We start from the raw sequence: 25,155 nt of genomic DNA, 5'->3' as shown, positions 1-25,155 counted from the left end.
ACTGGCCGCAGCCTAGGACAATTAGTGCTCATGACTTTGTACCCAACACAGAGCACGATCAGGGACCAGAAGTCAGAGCAAAGATCCTGGAGGCCTTCCCCTGTCACCTGTGCCCGACCATAGCCTAGCTCTGCGGCTTCTGTGGATTCCTGGCCTAGTGCTCTGTGTGCTGGGGCCACAGGCCCCTCCTTGGCCTGGAAGAACAACCTTCAGCCTCAATTCCCCTCTCACCAATGTCTGCCCTCACCCACCCTAAACCTTGTCCTGATGAAGGGCTCCTACATTTCAGAATGACTCAACCCTGTGTGAGAGGCAGGCCATGGCTGTACCAGATTCACTGTGTGATTCTAAGCAAGTCTCTGGCCCCTTCTGGGCCTTAGTTTCCCTGTCTGCAAACTAGGGGCTGGCCTCAAATCTAAAACCCATTAGCCCTGGGGCTCAGCAGCAAATGGGGCCTTGTAGCAGCTGCCACCCCCCACCCACCTCATGTCAGCTCCCAGGCCTGTTTTCCTGGGTGGGCCCCACCCCATGGGGCCTAGCCCAGATGAGGTAATGTCTCAGGAGTCAGGGCTCGGGTGAGCAGTGGAGGCTCCCACAAAGCAGCATTGTCTCTGAGCCTCATGACACCTCTGGCAGAGGACATAGGCAGGGGGAAGACACCCTGGCTGGCCCAAATGGGGTGCCATGGGCAAGTCTTTGGGCCCCAGGGAATTTGTTTTCTCATACCTAAAAGAAGACAGTGATAGGTCCCCGAGAGAATGTCAGGGGAGGACAGCTGGGCAGCATGTCACCTGCTCAATAGTGTACGGGGCAGAGTGGAGTGGACTAAAGGCTGGGGCAAAACTGTAGTCGCCTGCTCCACATCCCTCACTGGTCCTTCTGTGCTCATACAGAGACACAACCTGACTGTATACCAAGTCCGCTGATGCCCAGGTCTGGGTTGGTGGGAGGCGGAGGGGACAAACCCAGCCCCCTGTCTCCCCGCCTCCCCTCCCGCCACAGTAGGGTGGGTCTGGGGCATTCTTGAGCTCTGGACAAACATAGCTTCAGTCCTGGCACCAAATGGATGCCGACTTGGCCTCTCCACACCTCAAGTTTTCTCATCAGTGAAATGGGCCTACCCGCCCTTATGCTTCAGGGCTGCTGTGAGGACTGAATGAAGCCATGACGCATGCAGAGGGCCAGGAAGATGCCTGGCACTCAGTGGGTGCTCCATAAATGCGAGGCAACAAAGTGGGCTGTGAGCCCTTCATCAGGACAAGGTTTAGGGTGGGTGAGGGCAGACATTGGTGAGAGGGGAATTGAGGCTGAAGGTTGTTCTTCCAGTACTAGGATGTAATCCCTTCCACTGGGGGGGATAGGTGGGGGACCAACACAGAGGACCAGAAAATATCTGAAATGACATGGACTCAGGCCCATGGAGGCCATGACTGTCAGTGATACATGATAGCCAGGTGGGCTCAGAGAGGAGGAATGACTTATCCACAGTCTCCCACAGCCCCCTGGGACTGAGGACAACTTCCAGCTGTACCATGGCAGCTCTTTTGCCCCCACCCTCCGCAGGGGCCTGCTGGCATCTCCTGAGCCCAGAGAGGAATAGAGAGGCCCAGAGCTGCATCCTGACCAGACCTGGCAGGTGACAGCAAGATCAGGCCAGGTGTGTGGAACACAGGGTACAGAGGGTCTATGTCCCCATGTGCTGGGTGCCCAGCCAGCCTCTGCTCTCTTCTAAAGGGTCTGTTTCACTCTAATGGGGAGAGGGACCAATGCTTACCCTGGCCTCCGCTGCGCTGTCGTAAAGCTTTGTGAACACACCTTTATGAACCACCTTTGGGGACAGGGGATACAGTAGGGCTGAGCCAGCCCAGCTCCAAGACCTTGTTGGAGGGACTCCTGGCTCATCCCATAGGCTGGGTTGCTCAGCCTTGGCACCGTTGATATTCTGGGCAAGGTGCTTCTCTGTTGTGGGGCTGTCCTGTGCATCATAAGAAGTTTAACATCATCCCTGGCCCCTAACCACCAGATGCCAGTAGAACCATCCCAGTCATGACCATTAAAAACATCTCCGGGCACTGCCAAATGCCCGAAGCCAGGCAAATCCCCCTAGTTGAGAAGCACTGCCCTATACCTTGAATCCATTACAGAACCAGGCCAGTATTAGAGAAGTTGGGAGGGAAAAGGAGGAAACCTGGAGGACCAGAAGAGGGCTGCCTGTTCAGCGTGGAACGTGAGCTGCAAGCCGAGTCCTCTCATCCCCACTAAGTGCCTTCCCATGGCCACTCTGGCTGGGATGTTTTTGTTCATCAGAAATGGGCCCGGCCTTTGCCCAAGTGGATGCTGGTTTTTCCAGTTTGGCTGCATAATGCTGACAAGCTTTTCAAATCAGCCAGGCATCCCATAGCTCCTGTCCAGCCTAATTCCCACTGGCTCTGGGGCATCCCTTGGCACTCAGTCTTACCCCCGAATGTGGCCTGGTCACGTGGCCTGGCCTTGGGCCCTGGTGAGGGGTGAGATGGTGGAGTCTTCTTAAGGCCTATTCCCCATTTGGAATATGGGGCCATCATTCCCACGTTCTTCTCCTGATGGGCCATCAGGGGCCAACTGAGCCAGCAGGCCAGGATGCTTGGCAATAGTGGGAATGTCACACCTGGGGAAATGCTCATGCATGTCCTCCTACCTCAATTGGGAACCAGGAAAGGGGTTGGGTCGAGCAATAGATCAGAGCTGTTTCCAGAACAGCTCCCTGTTGAGCATCCTGGTATGAGCTCAAAGCTCAGGAGGCTGGGGAGGCGCTGCATGGAGCAGGGGGCATGAGGGTGGTCCCCAGCCAGACCATGGCTCAAATGGAAAAGAGAAGCCCCTTAGCACTCAGACCAAAGCTGGGATCTCATGGGAGGAGCCACACCTGTTCCCAAAGACAAGATGGGAAGAAACTCATTACTGAGTGTCCTGCCCACGTGGTCTCCTTTACTCTTCAAAGCAGCCCTGCCAAATAAATGACAATGACAACATTCCCACTTTTCAGACAAGAAGACCGAGGCCCAGAAAGATTCAATGTCTCTGTTCAAGGGTTTACAGTGCAGGTGGTAGAGGTGGGAACAGGTCTGGTTCCTAGTATTGCCCCCCAGGCTGGCACCCAACATTGCCATGGTCACAAGTATAACCCCGCCATGTGTAATCTGTACCCTGGGCCAGTAGGATCTGAGGGCAGGTCACAGCAGAGCTTGGCAGGGGTGGCAGGCAGCCAAGGGAAAGCCCAGGATTACTGGCAGAGGAAGTGCTCCTGAAACAGGTCTGGGCCTAACCAGCCCTTAGGCAGGGAGGTGGGCCATGTGAGCCGGCCTTCGACAAGGTGACACCTGGCCAGGGCTGGGCCCATAAAAGTCTGCCCAAGCTATAAAGGGGGCAGGCTCAGAGGTGAGACTAAGGAGGCCAGGGTCACACATTCTTTCCCATGAGGGTGCCCAGCTCCTAGGCACAACACACTGTAGACCCTGCCACCTTCCCCAGTATAGGGAGATAGCTAGCAGAATAGGCTAGGCCAGGAACCCCCCGTACAAGCTGTCCCTCCTGTGCCCCCAGCTACAGCTTCATTTTCAAGGTATCTTCAGACAGGGGGTGGCAAGGAGAGGCCTCACACACACACCTCCTCCCCTGCCTAGGGCCTAGGGTTTATAATTTCTTGTTATTGCCAGCAGCTGCGTAACTCCCCTTAGCTCATAGAGCACTTTTACAACCATTGTCTCCTCTAATTTCATCCTCAAATGAGGCATCATTATGGCCATGAGGCACTGGAGGCTCAGAGAGGTGGGGCCATGCACCTATGTCTCATGGAAGCCCTGATGGCAGGTGCAACTTCAGCGAGGGACATTGGGCATCAAGGGTCTGTGCCTTCCCTGTCCATGCAGATTTCTTGCTATTGGCTTTTAGGTTCAGCTTGACTTGGGAGAATACCTCTGGGCAAGTCACAGCCTCCCTCAGGCCTCAGTTTCCCCATCTGTCCTATGGGAGCTTAGTCTAGATGGCCTCAAGGCCCCTGCAAGCTAAGGCATTCCAGGCTCCCACAAAGTTACAGGGCTGCAGCAGATCCCAAGGCCCCCAACTAGGGTGGGTGAGTGATGTTGGGCCAACTTCACATGGAGGAAGCCGTGCAGCCTCTGGGTCACATTCATAGTCCAGCTCCACCTGCTCCCCACTTCTGGGAGCTCCAAACACTCTAAGACTTGCATTTGGGATTTCCTTACAAAGAAGGGGCCTGGACAGGGGACAAGGCCTCTGGAGTAGTCAGCCCTGGGTTTAGGTCCCCACTCAGCACGGACAACCACATTCCTGCCTCATTATCCACACACTGGGAATGCAAGGTGGGCTGAGTGATGTGACGTGTGCACAGCAACACTGGACGTGTGGCAGGGGTGCAGGGGTGGTGGGCCTGTAGGGTCTCTTCCCGAGCATGGGGAGAGGGCTCGACAGAAAGCCTTGAGGTTCTCTGATCTGCTACCCACAGGGCCAAGGTGTCTCCTGCTACCTTTCAAAAGACGCCTTTTCCACACTCTGGGCCTATCAAGCATGAGCTGTCTGGCCTGGCAGAGTCAATCCTCAGTGCTAATTACATGGCAGGCAGTGCGGCGGGTGAGCGTGGGGCTTGGGGTCAATCCACCAATGAGACCACATTAAAATGTCCCAACAGCCAGAGACTCACCACCCAGGAAGCTCACACCCACTTGAAAGGGCTCAGTTGAAATGGGGGACACACTTGACAAATACCGACAAATTACAGGCATGGGAACCCACCCAGTCCCTTGTTAATCAGCCTAGTGTCTCCTTTTCTCCTAGGATTTTGTTCAGATCACAGACCTAAAACCCAAGGAATTCTGACCTGTCAGAGGACATGTTCAGCCAGAGGGCTCTGGTGCTGACCCCCACTCCCATTCTCTTTAACTTTCTAGTCATGAGTGACACCTGGGCATGCGCCTCCATTTCCTTATCTGTAAAATGGGAACAACTGGATTGTCATAGGAGTAAATAAGTTAACCACGTAAAGTGCCTAGGACATGCCCGGCACATGTCCAATACTGTAAAATTATTACCTGTCATTATGTGTACTGATCTGTACTCTCTGGGAAATGTGCTGCACACAGTAGGTGCCAAGCAATACCACGGTGGAAGGAGGGCTCCCTCTATCCCTAAGCAAGGTACCAGATGCCAGGGCATCTGTGCAGAAGAGGCCAGCCACACTGGCCCACATGCCCCTCTGTTGGACCAATGAGACCCTGGAGTCCAGAGTGGGGAAGTGATGTGCTCAAGGACATATACAGCAAAGCAGTGCTGAGAACCCAGGCCCATCATGACTCCCTCACCTCTGCTCCGTGGTGTCCCCTCTAGAAGGCTCTTTCTACTCTGCTCTTATTCTTCTAATCCATTTTAACTCTGCAGCTGTTAAGGAAACCTTCCCTGACCTCAGCCCAAGGGAGCTTCCTCTGTCAGGGTTAGGTCCTAAGCGTGTGGGTAGACATTATAGGCAGACTTTGGCTTAAACCCAAGTAAAAACTTCCTGGGAGTCAGAGCTCTCCAGATAAGATGTGAGCTGCTGGAGCCAGGGTAGTGAGCACCTTGGCATCTGAGGTGTGCAAGCAAAGCTAGGTAACCCATGTAGCATGGACTGCTTTGATGTAGCACCTTGTATGGGCTCCAACGCCTGGCCGGTAGGGCCTTAATCAATGTTTATCTTTGACTTTTGGAGGTAGTTACTGTCTAGTTCCTTGGAGGATTTAAGCAGAGACCAGGTGACCAGAAGGTTCTAGGATTATTGAACTCTGTATGCCTGGCACAGGGCTCCGTCCCTAGAAAGCAGGTGCTTGAAGTGTTTGCTGACCAACTGAGTGATGAGTTGGTCATTCATGACCAGCCAGCTCACCTTAAGGTGTCCCAGGTGCATGCGGGCCCGCTCACACATGTGCAGGAAATATTTGACATTACTCTCGTCCACAATGATGTACACAGCCACCTTCCTCTTGAAGCCGGCGTCTAGTAGGTCCTTGAAGATGTCCACATCGGTGAACATGTCCATGACCACAGCTATCACCTGGGAGCAGGAAGAGAGACCAGGGTCGTCAGCTGGTGCAGCAGCTCTGGCCCTGAAGTTCTAGGCTCAGTATTCCACACTTAGGACACAAGATTCTCAGTCGGTGGCACAGACTGGAATCTGGCAGCAGGGAGTGGAGGGGGAAGCACATTCAACATGCCTGCTAGCACAAGACTACAGAGAACAAAGCCCAATAACCTGGCAGGTGAGATGTGTAGGTGGAAGAGTGAGAAAGCTGCACAAAGACCCTGGGAGGAGCTGGCTCTCAAAAGTCTTAGAGTTTGCCTGCTACCCTGGGATACTGAGATGAACCAGATGTGTCAACAGCCAAGGGGCAGAGCAGCAGCGGGCACAGTCACTGGATGATGTCACCCATCTGTCCCTGGGCTGGTATGGACTTTGGCAGGCTCCCTCACTGACCGACCCAACACATGTGCTCTTCCTGTCATCCGATGACCTCTGCCCACAAGAGCTGACCTCCACCCTCCTGGACCTGGCTTAGGGCAGGACCCCAGAAGTCAAGGTACACCTATTCCACCCCCAGTCCAGCCACAGGCCAATGTGGGCAGTTTAGTAGGTCCTGAGGAGGGGAGAGGCACAGGGAAAGGACAGGGTAGTATAGACAAGCCTACCAGCCTCAGGGGTAGTCAGCAGGCACCTGGGGCCATCAGGCATTGGCCCTCAGTCTCCCCACTCCCTGTCCCACTGGGCAGCAAAGGAGAGCATGTCAGACCAGGGCCAGATACTACTGACCCAGACAGAGATCCAGCCCCTTCAAGGCCAGCACCGTGGTCCCATCTGGGGTCTGAGAAACCTCCTGGAGGACCCTTACACAGACAGGTGGGAGACATGCTCTGGGCCACACAGTAAGTTGGTAACAATTAGGCTAGAACCTACCCAGGCCCATCGGTTGAGCTCACCCCCGCCCCCAGCATGAAGGTGGCCTGGCAGGCTCCTCCTGCTGGGATCTGTAGACACAGGGCGACAGGGAGGCGGCCTATGGCCTGCTGGCAATGAGTCTGCATACTCCAATGAGCTCACCAGGCTGGCCCCTGCAGGCTATCTAAGCTCTTCCGGGGCCGCAGGCCCCTGTCCTGCCATGGAACAATCTCTGTGTGACTGTGAGCAAGACATCTAGCTTCTCTCATCAGTATGAGAAAGGGCCCAGCTTTCTTGTTGGTACAATGGGTGCAGTGGAGCTGTGGGACCCAGCCAGGGTTCCCCGATGGTTGAGGGCCAGGGTCCTCTCTCCTCTGGTTGACAATCGCTCTTTCTTTGAGTCTCTGCAAGAGTTTTCCAGGTGGGGCAGAGGGAGATGGTACAGTCCATGAAGGGGCCGGGACCTGCAGGGGGAAGCCAAGGGGAGGCAGATATGCACACTAGATGAGGAAGCACTTTCTGACTCAAAGTTAGGTAGGAGTCTTGAGAGGGAGTGAACTCCCCACCCCAGGAGATGCTTAAGGAAAGGCAAAATATTATTTGGCAAGGGAGTGGTAAGAGGACAGATGACACACGATGTCAGAGCTGAGCGGACTCACATGGCCTTGGATTTCACCAGTCGAGGGTGATGAGAGCCTGAAATGGGTGAGGTGGTAGCAGGGACTTCCATGCCTGGGACCCCACAGCCCCAAAGCCACTCCAGCTCTGGGATCTCCTTGGATAATCACTCCTGCAGGCAAACAACCTCACGTGCCACCTTGGGAAGGGTGCAGCCAACACACTTCTCCCTGGAGGCAGCCATCCCCACCCCAACCCTTCGCTCCCCCACTGGATTGGTCAGGCCTGGTTCCAGGCCCTGCTTGCTGTGGCAGATGGGGGCTTGTCCTGGGCCTGGGATGAGGGACGTGCCCCAGCAGGACCCACTCCATGTGCGTCCTTCCCCACATCACCCTTGGGCAGGCAGGATGCCTGATTCAGGGACCATCTGCTGTCGAGCTGAATCTGTTGGGGCCTGTCCCCTATGGTAGATCCTCCACAGGGTCCCAGGGCTGAGCACTGGCTCTCTCTAGGCACTTGAGCTTATGCTGGGGTTGGTCAGAGAGGGCTTATAACTGGTGTCAGCTATAAAGTTGGGGGTAGGAAGGGGGTGCTTGGTGCTCCCCAGGGAGGCCCCCACAACTTGTTCACAGTCAGAGCCCCAAAGGCTTCCTGGCAGCCCTTGAGTCCTGCATGTTCCTCCTTGTTTTGAACATGGGAAAGCTGAGGCCAGACTCAAGACTAGAATACTCCACCCAAAGCACCTTTGGCCTAAGATAGTATAAGCCAGTTCCAGGCCTTATGCTTCATGAGGGTTTATAATGACTCCAACAACCTCTATCTATTCAGCCTTCACAATCATGCTTAGAGGCAGCAGTTATTCCTATCTTACAGATGAGGAAACTGAGGTGCAGAGGGGTTCACTCTCCTTGCATAATTATCTGTTGGAGTGGCCCAGCTCGCCTGTGACACTGTAAGCTCACCAAGGGCAGAGCCCCCATCTGGGCCTAGCATGGGGCCTGGCCTAAGGAGGTCCTCAGGGAGCTGCTGTCAACTGAGAATGGGATCAAATAGCTTGAGTTGCAGGAATGAGAGCAGCCCAGGACAAGCCACAGCCCGTCCTGAACACTTGGTCTGCCATCTGACAATGGAGATGTCAACCTGGCTCACTCCAATGGTCTATCCAGGTCATACATCCATGGCTTGAGCTGGCCCCACCCAGAGGAAAACACCAGCCACTTCATGTAGTCTCAACCCACACATACCCCACGAAGGTCCTGGGCATGGCCAGGGCCAAACCAGTGGAAAAGTCAGAGAGGGGAGGCTGGAATCTGGAGACTGCCCTTGCCCTGATGGGTGTTAGGAGACCACATGGGGCATTGAACCTCGGTCCTCGTGACCACAGGAACTGGCTGTGTCCATGTGAGCACTGGACCAACTGCGTGGTTTCTACAGGGTAAAGATGGCAGGCATGTGTGTGTCCCATACTCTAGGCCTGGCATCGCCAGGGAGCTGATGGGGCAGCACTGGCCCCATAGCCCAGAACTTGCACAGTTCCCAAGGGAAGGAAGGAGCCCGGTGGTTCCCGTGTCTTATTGACAGGAAAACCCTCTCTCGAAGATGCAGCCATAGAATTAGGAGGGGCCAAACACCGTGACAACTATCCTGGTTCCCAGCCCCAAAGAGCTCCAGAGTGGGGGCTGGATGACGCCTGGGGAGCATGGGAGGATGGCAGTGTCTTCCTGTGGGGAAGACACTGGCAGGGATTGGTATCAGCACTAGGCTTGAGTGAACCTCATACTCAAATGCATCCCCATGTCTCTTGGGGTGAGGCGGGGGGTGGTGGTGGTGGTGGCGCAATATGTGCAAGCTCCCAAAGTGTGTTCTTCCAGCGGCTCCCACATCTCCCTTTCCTTTGCCGCACTCTCCCCCATCCAACAGATCTGTATCCTGCCTCCTACCAGGTCCAAATCTTGTGCCCCTCTCCATGTGGCTAGGACTGCTCTCAAGCCTCCTCTAACCCCGCCCCCCCCCAATCTCCTGATGGTTTCAGAATCCCCATACTATCCCTGAGATGGATAATATCCAACCCCATATGAGAGATGAAGATATTCTGGCCCAGAGAGGGGAGGGAACCGACCCCGAGTCTCACCGCGAGCTATTAGAATGGTGGACCTGGTATCTGGCCCAGGTCCCCAATGTCCCACCATGAAGACCTCCATCTTCCAGGTGGCTATGAGGGCAGGTAAAGCTTGAGCAAGGGGGGCAGCACTGAGCCACAATGGAGAGCACCCTCCACCCATGTCCACCACCCCAAAAGACATGGCCTAAACCCTTTAACACCTGTTGCTGGTGCTGGTGGCGTGGGCCAGGGGCACTGAAGTGAGTGTCCTCCTATCCTCCCTGGGCCCCAGCAGCAGTCTGAGCCCCTGCACAAGAACAGAGTGGGGCCAGGGTTGGAGCTCTGGGCTCCAGGCTGCAGTCTGGCTTTGGATGAGCCATGTCCCTCTCTGGGTCTCAGTTTCTTCATCTGTAAAAGGGGGAAGATTGATGTGACGCCAAAGGCCATCTCTGCTGAGGGATCTCCAACTCCCTATGCCCTGCCTGGGTGGCAACGTGGGATCTAGACTGTCCTTCCGGAAAGGTGTGTGACCTCAGGCAAGTGCCTTAGTTCCCTCATGGGGTGATAACGATGCCCACTGCACACAGCTGTTGGAGGATAAAGTGAATTAGTGTGGACACAGAGCCAGCACAGGACCTGAGAGCCCATGCTCAGAAGACAGCAGCTGCCACTTTCCTGCCTTCTCCTCATCATACCAATCTGAGAACTGTTCCACCAGATTCACAGCACCCTCTGGGGCAGATAAGCAGGAATCATCAACCACCTGCTTCCCTCTTCCCTCTGTGCCAGCTGGTAAAAAGTGGTACCAAACAGAAATGCAGCGGACTGTCCTAAGGATTGGGACAATGGTCAGCAAGATCTTAGATTCAACTTCTATTTCCAGCCATGACAGAACAACAGGGCCTGCACTTACTCTCTTGCCTTAGCAATAAAAAAACCTGGCAAAATCTATGAAACCATGGCCAACAGGCAGCACAGCAAACATAGTGATCCCTGCGAGAAGGGAGACTAGTGAGGCAAGCGTAGGGTTGCCCCAGCTCCCTCCAGGCCACGGCACGGGGAGGGAGCCCTGGTGGAGTCCAGCCATCCCCTGAGCTGAGGAGACGGGGTTTGCTCAGAATTTGCAGAGCAGAGCACTTGACGGGAGAGGGCTGCACAGAGTGAACGCCAGAGACCTGCAGAGGGTCCCCTCTCGAGCCTTCAGCTAGTCACCGAGCAGCACGCATGTGGGAGGAAACCACTGAGGACAGGAGAGAACCACTAGAAAGGAGAGGCTAGAACAATTGTCCATGTTCACACAGGACCAGGGATTGTTTATGTCCCCCCAGCCAGGGTGCAGATCCCTATAACGCTTGGGGTCTTTGGGAGAGTCCTCAGAAGGATACTGCATAAACAGTGGGCACAGAAGCCCTAGACAGGAGTTGCCAAACTTCTTCTGTAAAGGTCAGATAGTAAATATTTCAGGCTTTGCAGGCCATATGGTTTCTGACACAACTACTCAGCCCTGCTTGTAATACAGAAAACAGCCATAGACAGTACATAAACAAATGTGTATCTCTATGTTCCATTATTTATAAAAGCAGGCAGCAGGCCAGACTTGATCCATAGTTTGCAACTCCTACCCTGGACTAAATCTGCTCTGGTTCCATCTAATACAGCTTAACAAAAAGCCTCAAAAGCATTAAATTGCTTCCAAGCAACTTCAATGAATCCTGGAACAAATCTCCAAAGTATTTAAAGGAAAAAAAAAATCATACTCCAGCACCTCACAACATAAAATCGTCTTCTATCCAATAAAAAACTACCAGCTATACAAACAGGAAAATAATGACCCACATGAGAAAAAAATCTATCAAAACTAACCCAGAATGGATGCAGATATTAGAACTGGCAGATGAAGACTCGAAAAACAGTTATAACTGTAGTCTATATGTTCAAAAAGTTACTTAAAGACATGGAAGATATTTTTTAAACACAATCAAATTGAACTTCAAGAGGCGAAACAATTCAATGTTTAAGATAAAAACGCACGAGATGAGAATAGTAGGAGATTAGACACTATAGGAGAAAAGATTTGTGAACTTGAAGACAATCAATAGAAATGATCCAAAATGACACATAAAGAGACTGAAAAAACAGGACGAGAGCATCAGTGAGCTGCGGGTCAACATCGAAGGTCTAATATATGCATAACTGAAGTCTCAGAAGTTGCTGAGGCAGAGGGTGGGGAGGAGGACAGAAAAACACTGAAAAAATAATGGCCATAACATTTCCACATTTAATGAGAATTATACATCCATAAGTTCAGGAAGTTAAGTGAATTCCAAGCAAAAGAGACATGAAGAAAACTGCACCAAGGCACATCATAATCACATCACTTAAAACCAGTGATAAAGAGAAGATCTTAAAAGCAGCCAGAGGGAAAAAGACAATTGCATATTGAGGAACAAAGGTAAGCAGGTTTCTCCTCAGAGTCAACGCAAGCCAGAGGACACTGGAACATTTTTAAGGAGGTAAATGGAAAAAATGTTAACCTAGATTCCACACCCAGTGAAATCAGCTTTCAAAACCAAAGGTGGAATAAGAACCTTTTCAGACATGTGAATGCTGAGAGTATTCATCTCTAGCAGACCTGCACTCCAGGTACTGCCACCTCCTGTAGAGATGGAGGGGCTGAGACTCCGGGGAACTGCAGCTGCCTCCATGGTAGAAGCGCAGCACTCCCCCACCGCCTGCCACTGGGGGTCTGAAACAGACAGGAATTGCTGCTCTCTGGCCCCCAACTCCCTCCTCCAACAGGAGGGCTGGGGCAGACCTGGCTGCAGTGCCTCTGTTTCCTATGTTCTTGACATGGCCCTCCTCCCCACCCCCTTCCCCGGTGCAGGCAGAATTGAGATATCGTCTGAAAGGCCTGGAAGGTTCTGCAGGCGTTGATATCTCCTGGGGGTCCCTGGCCCTATTATAGGCAGTGTTCCCTTGACTACTGGTGCTCTCCAAACCTATTCTCTGGCTCTGTCACCAAGTTTAGTCTGCCTCCCTGGTAGATAGGGATGGAGTCTGTGATTCCAGTACCAAATGTTGACCCAAGCCAAGACCAGCTTGCTGACACTTATATGAGTGTCCCTTTTCGAGGGACCAAGGAGGGGTAGTGATGACCACTCACATTTTCCAGAGGAGGAGTCACTGTCAGCTGGTGTCAGGGGCCTCCTGTTCCTGGGCTGCTCTCCTGGTTGGGGGGATCCTATGTATATTCTAGCTGTAACTCCACCCACTGCCTCTCAGAACCACCCTACGTCCTAAAACAAACCCCTGACCATCAGCTCTGCCCGGGGGGTAAATGCTCCAGAGCCCCTTGGCTCTGCCACTCCTTCCCTGGGTGGCCTATGGCTGGGCACATCCCCACTTGAAGTCTTCTCTTCTCAGGAACATTGAGAGTTTAATTGAATGACCTGAGGTCTCTCCTCTCCGACATTCATCAGCTCTGTCACCTTCCCCACCCTCTGGAATATTAAGACAGAAATCTTATTAAGGCAAATTAAAGAAAGCTCAGGCCCCCTGAGAACCAAATGGCTGCAGCAGGAGGAGCTCAAGAAGCACATACTGGTCCTGCCCAGAACCCTCTGAGTAAGAGGTCTGGCCCAGCGCAGCCATGTGGGGCCCTGCCCTGAGCCTCCAGCCTTCTCCAGATAGACATCAGTCTCCTCACCATGGCTCAGGAATGCTGCAGAGACAGAGGCTGGCAGAGCATGGGGAAAGGCCATCAGGTGACCAGGGCTGTGCACTACGGATGAGACAAGAGGACAAGCTGCTCCCTTTTCATGCCAGCCTCAAGGGGCCTCAGAGTCCTCCGAGCTTCCAGGCCTGCAGGCCCAGGATACAGCCAGCCAAACCACTCCACAGTAGTCAGCGAACGGCAGAAACTGAAGATTTTCAAATTGGAAATCCCAGAATCATAAATTCAAAGCCTTTAAAAGCTTAGCTTCTCCAGGGTCCAAGAACAACAGACACTGTGGAGTCATCAAGCATCCCAATCCTGTCCTGGAAAAGATTTACCCAAGGTCACACAGAGCAGGGCTGAGGCACCCCCTTCCCTGGGCCACTTAATGCCCACATCCTTTCTACCACATTCCACCAAGCCCCTGCTTAAACTCCTCCAGGATGGGGAGCTCAGCACTTCCCAGCCCAGACTTCTGCAGAGAGAGGCTGTCAGGAGATGGGTAAAGATAAAGATAGAGGGACGGAGGGAAGAGAACTGGCATTTACCGAATGACAGCTCCATGCCAAACAAGTACTTTACACATCGCCCTTTTTCCATAAATCTCACGACTTTGAGGCAGGTGCTGTCATCACAATGCCACTGAAGGGGAAGTAATGGAGGGTCAGAGAAGTGAAGCAACTCTCTGGGTGGCACAGCTGGGGCTCAGGCCTGGGTCTGCATGTTATTGAAGCCTGTCCTCCTACTGCCTCATGTGGCATTTAACTAACCTGGGAAGATGCCTGAGTCTGGGGATCATTCAGATCCCAGGAAGGAGGTTGGTGTAGCCCACCCAGGCCAGGGCCTGCCAGGACATAGGGTTTGGCCCTGGTGTGCTCAGTGTCTTATAGGCACTCATGACTGTTATTGTTCCATGACAAGTGCCTAATCCCCATTTTACAGATGAAGAAACTGAGGCCCAAGGTCATACAGCAAGGAGGTGGCTGAGCTGGGCAGGCGAGCCAGAGGTCTCTGGGAGGACCACACCCTCTCTGCTGGCCCAGCGGGAGGACCCTCGGCTTCAGCGTGAGCCTGCCAAACCAGAGTGACTAGGGTTCTGTGGAGGCCAGTACAGACTGGCCATGCCAAAGAGCCCGGTGTGACCTTCAGCAGGCCCTGGCCTGCTCTAAGCCTTGGTATCCTCATCTGTGACATGAGTATGACAACAGGCCCACCTCACAGGGTCGGGGGAGAGCACTGCCTGCAGGTGTGAGGCTGCCTGCTAGGTTGTTCCTGGAGCCAGGCGTGCACCCAGCCCAGAGGTGCCAGCCCTCCCTCCTGGCAGAGCTGCTCCTGGCTCTCCCCAAACTCTCAATTAAGATGCAAATGCCATTAGGTAGGAAGCTTTTGCAGAAAACAGGAGCCAATATTTAGGATTATGTTATCAGATGGTCCCCCACCTGGCAGGAGAGGGCTCTAGGCCCTGGGTTGGGAACTGCCAGAGTAGGCAGGGGGCCACTCCCCGGACCCACTGCGTGCCCATGGGAACAGATGACTTGAGGTGTTGAATTTGCCCTGGTGCTGCCTAGCTCAGGGACACTGAGAGCCTTCCCTCCTGGTCCACAGGGAACCTACAGTGGCCTTGGCTCCCCATCACACTGTTCTCTCCAGTCTCTGTGTGGACAGACTGTTGCCCTTTCCCAGAGAGCTCAGTATTTAGGAGCCTCATGAAAATGCTTTTACTATTCTGAGTCAAGCTGGGGGATGGCATCGAGGCTCCAACGTTCTCATGAGGGGCCAGGCTCAGAAAGAATAGCCAAGATGCTGCTTTTCCCAGGAAAAGGGGGCTCAGAGCCTGCAAACCTGGGCACAGATCCTCCAGTTTTCAGCTCTGTGACCTTAGGCAAGTTATTTGCCCTCTCTGAGCCTTGCAAGGCCTCAGTTTCCTCATCTGGACAGTGGAGACAACATCTACTTTATGGAGTTGCTGGGAGGATTACAGCTTAGGTAAAGTGCTCATTCAGCAGTTGGCATATAGCTGGTGTTTAATAAATGCCTCATTAAGCTGCTTTTATTCTCTTGGAGCTAAGCCATGAATCAGGACTTTAGTATATGAAGGCGGGGACCTGACAGAAATGATGTGGGCTTAATCAGGCATCTTGAAATCTGGTTCCTGTCCCTTCCTGCTGTGTGGCCCTAGGCAATAAACTTAACTTCTCTGTGTCTCTGTTCCCAAGTCCTAGCCTGGGCAGCATGAGATCTGGGTACTAGTCCCACCTCTGGCACTCACTGTCCCTCAGTTTCCTCATCTGTACAAGACTTGCCCCTGTACCTGGAGCCTATCCCCTCTCCCAAAGATGTCAGGCTGATGAAAGGGATCCTACTAGGGGACTTGGTCCCAAGTCATGAGTATGGAAACACACCCTCCCCCGCCCCTTCCTGACCCAGCCCAGCCTCACCCCTGTCTCTCAGAGGCTGCAGCTAAGTGAGGTTGGGGCTCATCCCTCCTAGCATGATGCTACAGGCCCAGACTCTGGTATGCAGCTGGAACCCCAAAGCAGGTTTTTTCCCCAGATAAATCATTGGCTCCTAGGGGTTTGGGGAGGGGCAAGCAGATGATGACCTTCCATTTTGGTAAGCTGGAGCCCACGGCGGGGGGGTGTTGGAAAGTATCTCTGAGAGTGCAAGCTGCCTGCTCAGAGCTGCACAGCCAGTGGAATCCTGTGAGACCCAGGACCCATCTATCTCTTGTCCCAAAGGAGTCTAGAATCACAGGGCAACAAAGTGTCAGAGCTGAAGTGACCCTAACAGTCTTCAACGTCTGTACCCATTTTACAGATGGAATGACCGGGACTCAGAGAGGAGCTTAGACTTGTATCGGCTCACAGTGATGGAGGCAGAGCAGGGCCCTGACCCCAGCACTCTTGGTTCTTTACACTGTGGTCCATTAGTTCTATTCCAGTCTTTTGAGAAAAGGGGGACCTGATGGTAGCCTTGACAGGAACACAGTCTCCCAGGTGGATGAGCTGGGGCAGGCTTAGTGTGCTATGTCACTTCCTTGCCTCAGGGTCTGCCTGCCCTGCTGATGAGGAGGTGGTGGGCTGGGCCACCCTGACTCAGTTCCAGCAGCCCCAGGTGCCCCGGGGGGAAGTGGTCCAGTGTTAGGCCAGGCGGCTGGACAGTGGGGTCTCCATTCCACGCCTGGGAAGCGGGGCAGTCTCCCTGCACTGGTACCGGGGGTGAGAAGAGGATGTGGGGGTGAGGTGAAAAGAGGTGATTCATAGGAGAGAAGGCAGGGAAAGCTCCCAAGCCAGTGGGCAAGGCAAAGGGCTCCGTCAGCATTTGTCACCATCCGTCAGTGTCATGGACCAGCCCCTGTGAACCTGGGAAGCAGCCGGAGCAGAGGAGATGGGAGGATTGCAGGAACTTGGATGAGCTGCCCCTCCCTGCCCTGTCAGGGCCAGGCAGAATGGGCAAGGGACCCATCCTAAGAGTCTGAGGACAACACAGGCCTGGTCTCTACCCCTCTACCCAAAAACTAGCTAAGTGACCTTGGCAGGGAGTAACCAGTCAGGCTTCAGTTTCTATATCTGAAAAACAGAGCAGATAATGCTACTTGAGATTATGAAGTGTCTTGCACCCAATAAATAGTAGCTATTGTTATTACAGATGGCCCACAAACACACCATGTTGGTCTCAGATCCCAGAATGGATGTGACAGGGAAGCAGGTGGGCTGGAAAGCAGGGACTTGGTGCACCATGGTGCTCTGGGGTGTGAACAAATCCCTGTCTTCTCTGTGTGTGTGTCCTCATCCTCAGGATGAGGCCCTTGGCCTCTGCTGCTTCTGAGACCTCTCCTATTGGGCCTGTGAGGCTCCTTGCTATCCGAGGGGGCAGTCAGTTTCAGCAGTGAGGCCCCCACTCTTAGAGAGATGAAGGAAGGGGGAAATGCGTACCTGTCGGGGGAGTTGCAAGAAAGCAACTGTGGTACCACACAGGTCGGGGTTCAAACTTGAGATGGACTCCTTCCTGGCTATGTCACTTTAGACAGGTGACATTGATAACCTTGTAGGGCTTTTGTGGGAACAAATGAAGTTGTGGGGGGAGGGGAGTCCATGGAACTACGTGGAGTGGCTGGTTCTCAGCCCCGGCCATAGAGACATGAGGAGGCTGCCCGAGCCTAGCACGGCTCTGTGCACACCCCTATCTAGCCTATCACTAGGCCAGGCCATATGTCTTTCTGTCTGGGGGAGATTAGACTTCGGCTGTTCTCATGCCAAGCTGGGATCTGATGTCTGCCTCCTTCCTACTCCTGGTGGGGAGAAGAGGAACAGAAGAGGGGGAACCCTGGCACGGCAGGTCAAGTTTCCTTGGGCCTCAGTTTTCCCACTTTTAAAAAGGGGGTGGAGGCTGGGTAATGGAATCCCAACAGACCCTCCCAGGGGATTGGGTTCCATGATCTCACATCAGGCACCCATGTCGGCAGCACCTTCCTATCCCATGGCAGGTATGCAAAGAGTTATTTCGCTCGAAAACCATAAAGGCCCCTTCCTCCAACTCTTCCTCACTCCCGTCACCTGATTCTATATTCACAACAGCCAAAGACACAGCTTTTATCCTCATCACCTCCATTTACAGACCAGAAACCTGAAGCCCCAAAGCTGCCTGAGACAGGACAGGCTCCCTAACACAGGCTATCTGACTCAGCTGGCCCTCTCCGGGGACAGACTCCACGTTTCTGGATACCTAAGCTGTGGCCACCTCCTCAGCTCCTGACCCACTTCTAGTTTCTCTTCCCAAGAGCTCTCTCAGGCCTTTTCTGTCAGCCAGGATGGTCCCAAAGCCAGTGTTTGGGTCTCGTGTGATTTGCTGCCCTGCTCTGGGTCTGGAACAGTGAAGGGGTTAGATTCCACTAGTAATACCTCACCCACAACCCAAGACTAGGCCAGACATTGATAATCACTCACTGCTCTCTACAGTGCCCAGACCTGGCCTCGGATTCTATCTGAACACAGCTCACTAGGTAAGCTTCATCAATCATGTCAGGATGTGCTTTGAAATCATAAAAAGGTAATTGCGCTCAGCAGAAAGAAGTACTTGCTCAGGGTCATGGCTGTCCAGCAATGGCCTGGCTATCTCTGAGAAAAGCTTCTTTTCTCAGAATATGTGTCAGTGTGTCATCCAAGAATGGCTACTCACACCGGGACATTGCACCGTTCAGCAGAGGTTGGGAAGGGGAGGTCCAGACAATGCTTGAGGTCTCTTCCAGAGGTGGATACCCCTCAGCTGAACTCACTCCGGTTCTACCCGAGGATCAAGCCATCCCCACCTCCCACATCCCTACTTGAAAAAGTTCTGCCATTCAAAGCTCATGAAGGGGCTCAGAGAGGGTGAACAACTGGCTCTCAGTTGCCTGGCACACCCAGGAAACAGGTACATTTGAACTCAGACCTCTAGGCAAGCCTTAGATGGACTTAGGCAACTTTTCAGTCTCTATGCCTACTCCCCCACTCAACGAAAGCAACACCAGAGAGCTCATGATGTGTGTGAGAGCCTGCACTTCTCGGGTGAATCAGAGTCATCCCCAGGGATAGTAAGAGAAAGCCCCGCAATTCCTTCCTGCCCCACCCCATTGCAGTGCCTTCCTCTGGGGAGCCTGCTCACCACAACCGTGGAAATCAGAAACACCCCCCGCAACAAGGCACAAAAGCCCTTTGAGATGAGGCAGCCCACTGTTACTTGCCAGGGGACCCAGGTACCCTATCTCTTTGCAAAGAATGAGGAACCTCACGAAGTCAGGAAGGATGGCAGCCCAGAGACCCACAGGGGACTGTGGTAGATTCTCCATGTTGGGCTCTGAATGAGTATGCACTGGGGTGGGGAGATTCTGGGGGGTCGGACAGGCTCACTAGGCTAGCTTCCTCTACAGGGACTCCCGCCAGCAGCTGGCTCACCTTCTGGGCCTGGCTGATCATCTTGCGTACCACCTCTTTGATGTGGGCCTGCCCATCGATTGGGGGCTGCATGTAGACACTGGCCCGGGTCACGCCTCGGTAGGCAATGGTGTCAGGCCAACCAAGGTCCAGCTGTGGGATGGAGCGGTCCGACTTCTGGGGCCAATACTCCAGCGAGGGTGGCGGCTCGGCTTCAGTGGGTGCCCCATCTGCTCCGCTGGCTTCCTCACCACCCCTGACTCCATTGTCCTCGGACCCCTGGGAGCAGCTCAAGTCCCGAGGGTCCTGGGAGCCTGGGTCATACACCTCAATGGTTTCCAGGATGCGCTTGAGCTCCAACTCTGAGAGGAAGTCTCGGATATTCTCCCGCTTCAGCACCTCATAGAAAGCCTCAGGGCCATGGGCCACCAGGGCCTCCAGCGCCAGACGCTGCTCCTCACTGTAGAAGAACTCCGGCTTGGACTCGCTGGACCGCCAGTTGACGTGGCTGTTGTCCAGACATTGCACCTGTGAGAAGGCCATGATTCCACCTGCCCAGAGCTTCTACAGGTGTGGACAGGAAACAGAATGCTCAGCAAGGTCAGGATCTTAATTTCAGCCGGGCTGGGGCACAGCGCACTCTGGGGCCTCAGGACTGCCTCTGCCCATAAGGAGCCTGCCAGAGAGACAAGGTAAATGCAAGGGTCAGGTCGCAGTACAGGTAGGACTGGGGAGAGGTGAAAGAGAAAAGTGGGACACATCCCAAGGCCCGTTGTCCTTTATCTGTAGGGGACAGGACCCACATCCTGTGGCAGGTAACTTCCCATAAGTTTCTAGTGGTGGGAGGCAGGAGACTGAAATCAGATGGCCTCTGGCCCCGCTCAGTGGAATCCCGCATTCCAAGGGCTTCCGGGAAGGGAGGGGGCGGGGAAGGGGTTCTTAAAAACCCTGAGCGCCAGGATCAGCAACCCGAGGGACCTGCCAGGAGGAATCTAGAGAAAGCGAGGCAGGCAGGCGGCAGCGCCCCAGAGAGCCGGGATTGGGGGAACGGACCCGGACTCGCTTACCAGGCGATCGTGGGCGCGGCGCAGAACCGGCAAGTAAACCGCGCGAGCCGAGCGGTGCGTACAAGCAGCGACTGACCCGTGACTAAGTGCCGTCCCGCCCACCATGCCGCCGCCGCCACCTGCGGTCACGTGCGGCTCCGGGGGCGGGGCCGGAAACTGATTCACCTTGCCTACGGACACAGACGTCCTGAGGGTGTGCGCCCGCCTCATCTGCCGACCCTAGTCCTGGGTGGTGGAATTCTGAAAAGCTCAGGGACCAAAGTCCAGGAGCTCCTAGAACACTGCCGCCCAGAGAGGGACAGTGTTCTTTCTGAGGACACAGCATGTGAACAATCTTGGCGCCCTCTTTCCACAGGGCCTGTTGGTAACCCTGGTCCAACCCTACCCGGGTCCAGTTTCCCAGGTGGGATGAGAAGTCCGCGCTCATGACCAGCTGTCCAGATATGGAAGCAGAGTTGGGGTTACTAGGTTGGGAGTACTAGGAAGCAGAGTTGAGGGTACTAGGCAGGGGTAGGGCACCGTTTGACCCAACCTTAGGAGACTTCATAGAGCTTGGTGGGGACAGAGTAGTTACCCAGTTCTTAGGAACCCAGATCCCTGCCAAGAGGGGTCCCCCTCTCTCAGGACATAATGAGTACCCCACCTGAATCGTGGGGCGGAGAGAACCTGAGAAGGCTGCTGTGGGCTGGGGTCAGGCCCAGCTCTCTGCCCAGCATTCCTGGAGTTTGGGACCCTGGTTATAGGAGGTGTGGGGACCACATCTGAAAAGCAGTCTGCCAGGGTGGGTACAGCAAAGCCCATTAAACTTGGTAGAACAAACTACCCCCACCCCACTGCATGCCATAGCCAGTCAGCCAGGCACCTGGCCCAGCCCTTCCCTCCTGTCCCCCATTCCCTACCACTTGACCTGGATGGGGCTGTTCTGTGCTGTGGCTGTGATTGGGCACCTGAGGAGACTTCTCTGGGCTGCTGAGGGCTGGAAACCCTGCTCCTCCAGAACCCTCACTACCATCTGTCCACCTGTCAGGCCTTCTCACCTGGGTCCACTGCCCTGAGTCACTACTGCTCTCCCCCAACCCCAGCACCCCCGTGGTTCCCATCACTGACCCCTCAAGCCCCAAGTCCTGCATTTCACCCTGGCTCTGGGGGCATCGCACTGTGTCTAAACATAGTGGCCCCAGAGACCAGGCCCCTGCACCTCCCTGAGCACAGTCCCACAAGTGCCCCTAGCTCCTCCCAAGTACAAGCACATATACTTGCATCCTCCCCACCAAAGGTGGTCTCAGTCGGCAGGCACTGTCCCGGAAGCCTAATTTATTAGCCTCTTTGCCACAGGGGATCCAGAACATGACCCTCTCTGGGCCTTGGCTTCTCTTTTGTTCTTACCATAACACAAAGGCCCTGGAGATCATAAGGGAGTCCTGGGTCTCAGGGCTGAAAAGCCTCTAGCTCTCCAACCTCTGCAGTTAACTGCCCATAATTATAGATTCACAGGAACTTGTTTAAAAAAACCAGCAGAGTGCTTGCATGCAGACTTCACCCAGTTTCCTCCAATGGCATCATCTTGCATAACTATAGTACAATAACATCACAGCCAGAAAGTTGACATTGGTTTGATCCAGAATTTGTTCAGATTTCACTAGTTTATATGTGTTCATTTGTGTGTGTGTGTGCGTGTAGATGTATGCAACCTTATCACATGCGCAGATTTGTGTAACCACCATCATAATTAAGACGCACCACCAAGCTCTCCCTCACCCACACCCCTGTCCCTAGCACCTGACAACCACTGACCTGTTCTCTGCCTCTGGGATTCATCCAGGAGGTTGTGTGGATCAATAGCTTGTTTCTTTCTGTGGATGACTGGTACTCCGTGGTGTGGATGGACCGCAATTTGTTTAACTATTTCACTGGTTGAAGGACATTTGAGTTGTTTCCAGTTTTTTGCTATTATGAATAAAGCTGCTATGAATATTCACATACATATACATATTAAATTAGGTATATTTTACATTCCCATCAACAACGTATGAGTGATCCAATTTCTCCACATCCTTACCAATATGTTATGTTGCCACTATTGTTTTACTTTGGCTATCCCAATAGGTGTATAATAGTCTCCTACTGTGGTGTTAATTTGCATTTTCTTAATGACTAATGACATTGAACATATTTTTATGGGCTTATTTGCTGTCTGTATGTACTCTTTGGTAAAAATGTCTGTTCATGTGTTTTGCCCATTTTCTAATTGGATCATTTGGTGTTTGCTATTGAGTTTTGAGAGCTCTTTATATAGCCTACATACAAGGCCTTTGTCGGGTATGTGGCCTGCAGATATTTTCTCCTGGTCTGTAGCTTTTTTTTTTCCCCACGTATATAATAAAGTAGACTTTGAATAATGTGGGGTTAGGGGCACTGACCCCACCCCTATCCCCTCCCCCATGCAGTCGAAATTCTACGTGTGATTTTTGGTTCTTCCAAAACTTAACTATGAATAGCCTACTGTTGACCAGAAGCCTTACTGATAACATAAACAATTCATTAACACATATTTTGTATGTTATATGTATTAAATACTGTATTTTTACAGTAAAGCTAGAGAAAAAATGTTATTAAGAAAATAAGGAAGAGAAAATACATGTATAGTATTTATTGAAAAAAATCTACCTATAAGTTCAAGCCCATGTTCAAATCTATGTTGTTCAAGGGTCAACTGTATAATATTATTAACTATAATCACCATGCTGTACATTAGATCCCCAGTATTTACTCATCACTGGAAGTTTGTACCCTTTGACCAATACCTCCCCTTCCCTCCCACCCCACTCCCCAGCCCCTGGTAACCACCATTCTAGTCTCTGTTTCTACTTTTAAATTCTTCATAAAACTGATATACAGTATTTGTCTTTATCTGATTTACTGCACTTAGCATAATAACCATGTCTTTCTTATGGCTGGGTAATAATCTGTTTTATACACACACACACACACACACACACACACACATATATATATACACATACATACATACACATACACACACACATATATACACACACATACATATATGTGTATGATGTATATATATCATATATAATGTATATATATCATATATATAATATATCATCCTCTTTATCCACTTATCTGTTGATAGACACTTAGGTTGTCTATATAACTTGGCTATTGTGAATAATGCTGCAATGAACATGGAAGTATAGATAACTCTTAGAGGCAGTGATTTCATTTCCTAAAGATATATAACCTAAAGGTGGGATTCCTGGATCATATGGTAGTTGTTTACTTTTTTTTTTTTTGAGGAACCTCCCTGTTTTCTATAGTGGTTGCACCAATTTACACACTCACCAGCAGTGCGCAAGGGTTCTCTTTTCTCCACATCCTCTCCAACACATCTTATCTTTTGTCTTTTTGATGATAGCCATTCTAAGAGGTGTGAGGTGATAGCTCATTGTGGTTTTGATTTGCACTTTTCTGGTGATAAACGATGTTGAGCACTTTTTCATATACTTGTTGGTCAATAGCATGTCTCCTTCGGAGAAATGTCTATTCAGTTCTTCTGCCCATTTTAAAATCAGGTTTTATTTTATTTTTATTTATTTTTTGCTATTGAGTTATATAAGTTCTTTATATATTTTTGGATATTAACCTTTTATCAGACATATGGTATGCAAATGCTTTTTCACAATCATTGGTTTTCGTTTCATTTTATTGATAGTTTCCTTTGCTGTGCAGAGCTTTTTAATTTGATGTAGTCCTACTTGTTTGGTTTTTTTTTTGTTTTTTGTTTTTTGCCTTTGCTTTTGGTGTCAAATCAAAAACATAATCTCCAAGACTGATGTCAAGGAGCTTACCTCCATGTTTTCTTCTAGAAATTGTACGATTTCAGGTCTTGTGTTCAAATCTTCGATCTATTTTGAGTTTTTCTTGTTCTTGTTATTATATGATGTAAGATAAGTGTCTATTATTATTCTTTTGCATGTGTCTAACCAGTTTTCCCAACAATATTTATCAAAGATACTGTCCTTTCCCTATTGTATATCCTTTGTCATAAAGTAATTAACCATATATACATGGGTTAAATTTCTGAGTTCTCTATTCTGTTCCATTGATCTATGTATCTGCTTTTGTGTCAATACTATACTCTTTTGATTACTATAGCTTTGTAATACAATTTGAAATCGGGAAGTGTGATGCCTCCAGCTTTGTTTTTCTTTCTTAAGACTACTTGGCTGTTCAGAGTCTTTGTAGTTTCATACAAATATTTTAGGATTGTTTATTCTATTTCTGTGAAAAATACCTTTGGAATTTTGATAGGCACTGCATTGAATATGTAGAATGTTTTGGGTGGTATTAATATTTTAATAATATGAATTCTTCCACGAGTATGAAATATCTTTTCATTTATTTGTATCTTCTTCAGTTTCTTTCATCAATGTCTTATAAGTTTTCAGTGTAGAGCTGTTTCACCTCCTTAGCTAAATTTATTCCTAGGTATTTTATTCTTTTTGATGCAATTATAAATGAAATTGTCTTAATTCCTCTTTCTGATAGTTCATTGTTAGTGTATAGACATGCAAATGATTTTTGTATATTGATTTTATATCCTGCAACTTTACTGAAGTCATTTCCGTAGCTTTTCTTTTCATCCTTTCACAGGTATCTTAGAGCAAAAGCTTTCAGTTTCGATGAGGTCAAATTGGTCAGTTTTTCCTTTTTATGGATCATGCTTTTGATGACAAATCTAAAAACTCTTCACCTTGCCC

The 25,155-nt window shown here is 51.5% G+C and overlaps 2 protein-coding genes across 5 annotated transcripts in view; one reads left to right on the top strand and one right to left on the bottom strand.

Moving 5' to 3' along the window:
- The window catches only part of FAM83G (family with sequence similarity 83 member G), a 29,736-nt gene extending 9,260 nt beyond the window's left edge, over positions 1–20,476 (bottom strand). The window contains exons 1-3 of the mRNA XM_006908425.3: positions 20,375–20,476; positions 19,329–19,983; positions 5,915–6,082 (exon numbers count right to left, since the gene is read on the bottom strand). Coding sequence (XP_006908487.1) covers positions 5,915–6,082; positions 19,329–19,850 — 690 coding nt within the window. The 5' untranslated portion in view covers positions 19,851–19,983; positions 20,375–20,476. The remainder of the gene's footprint in view (positions 1–5,914; positions 6,083–19,328; positions 19,984–20,374) is intronic.
- The window catches only part of SLC5A10 (solute carrier family 5 member 10), a 61,388-nt gene that overhangs the window by 24,831 nt on the left and 11,402 nt on the right, over positions 1–25,155 (top strand). The window contains exon 10 of one of the 4 annotated variants that reach the window (XM_006908427.2): positions 17,845–17,852. The exons of the other annotated variants lie outside the window; for them this stretch is intronic. Within the exon in view, the coding sequence (XP_006908489.1) occupies positions 17,845–17,852 (8 nt within the window). The remainder of the gene's footprint in view (positions 1–17,844; positions 17,853–25,155) is intronic. 4 annotated transcript variants of the gene reach the window in all.

The sequence above is a fragment of the Pteropus alecto genome, unplaced genomic scaffold (genome assembly GCF_000325575.1).
Source record: "Pteropus alecto unplaced genomic scaffold, ASM32557v1 scaffold52, whole genome shotgun sequence".
NCBI classification, from domain to species: domain Eukaryota; kingdom Metazoa; phylum Chordata; class Mammalia; order Chiroptera; family Pteropodidae; genus Pteropus; species Pteropus alecto.
The sequence above is the reverse complement of the archived record's forward strand: the minus strand, read 5'-3'. Positions and strand labels throughout refer to the sequence as shown.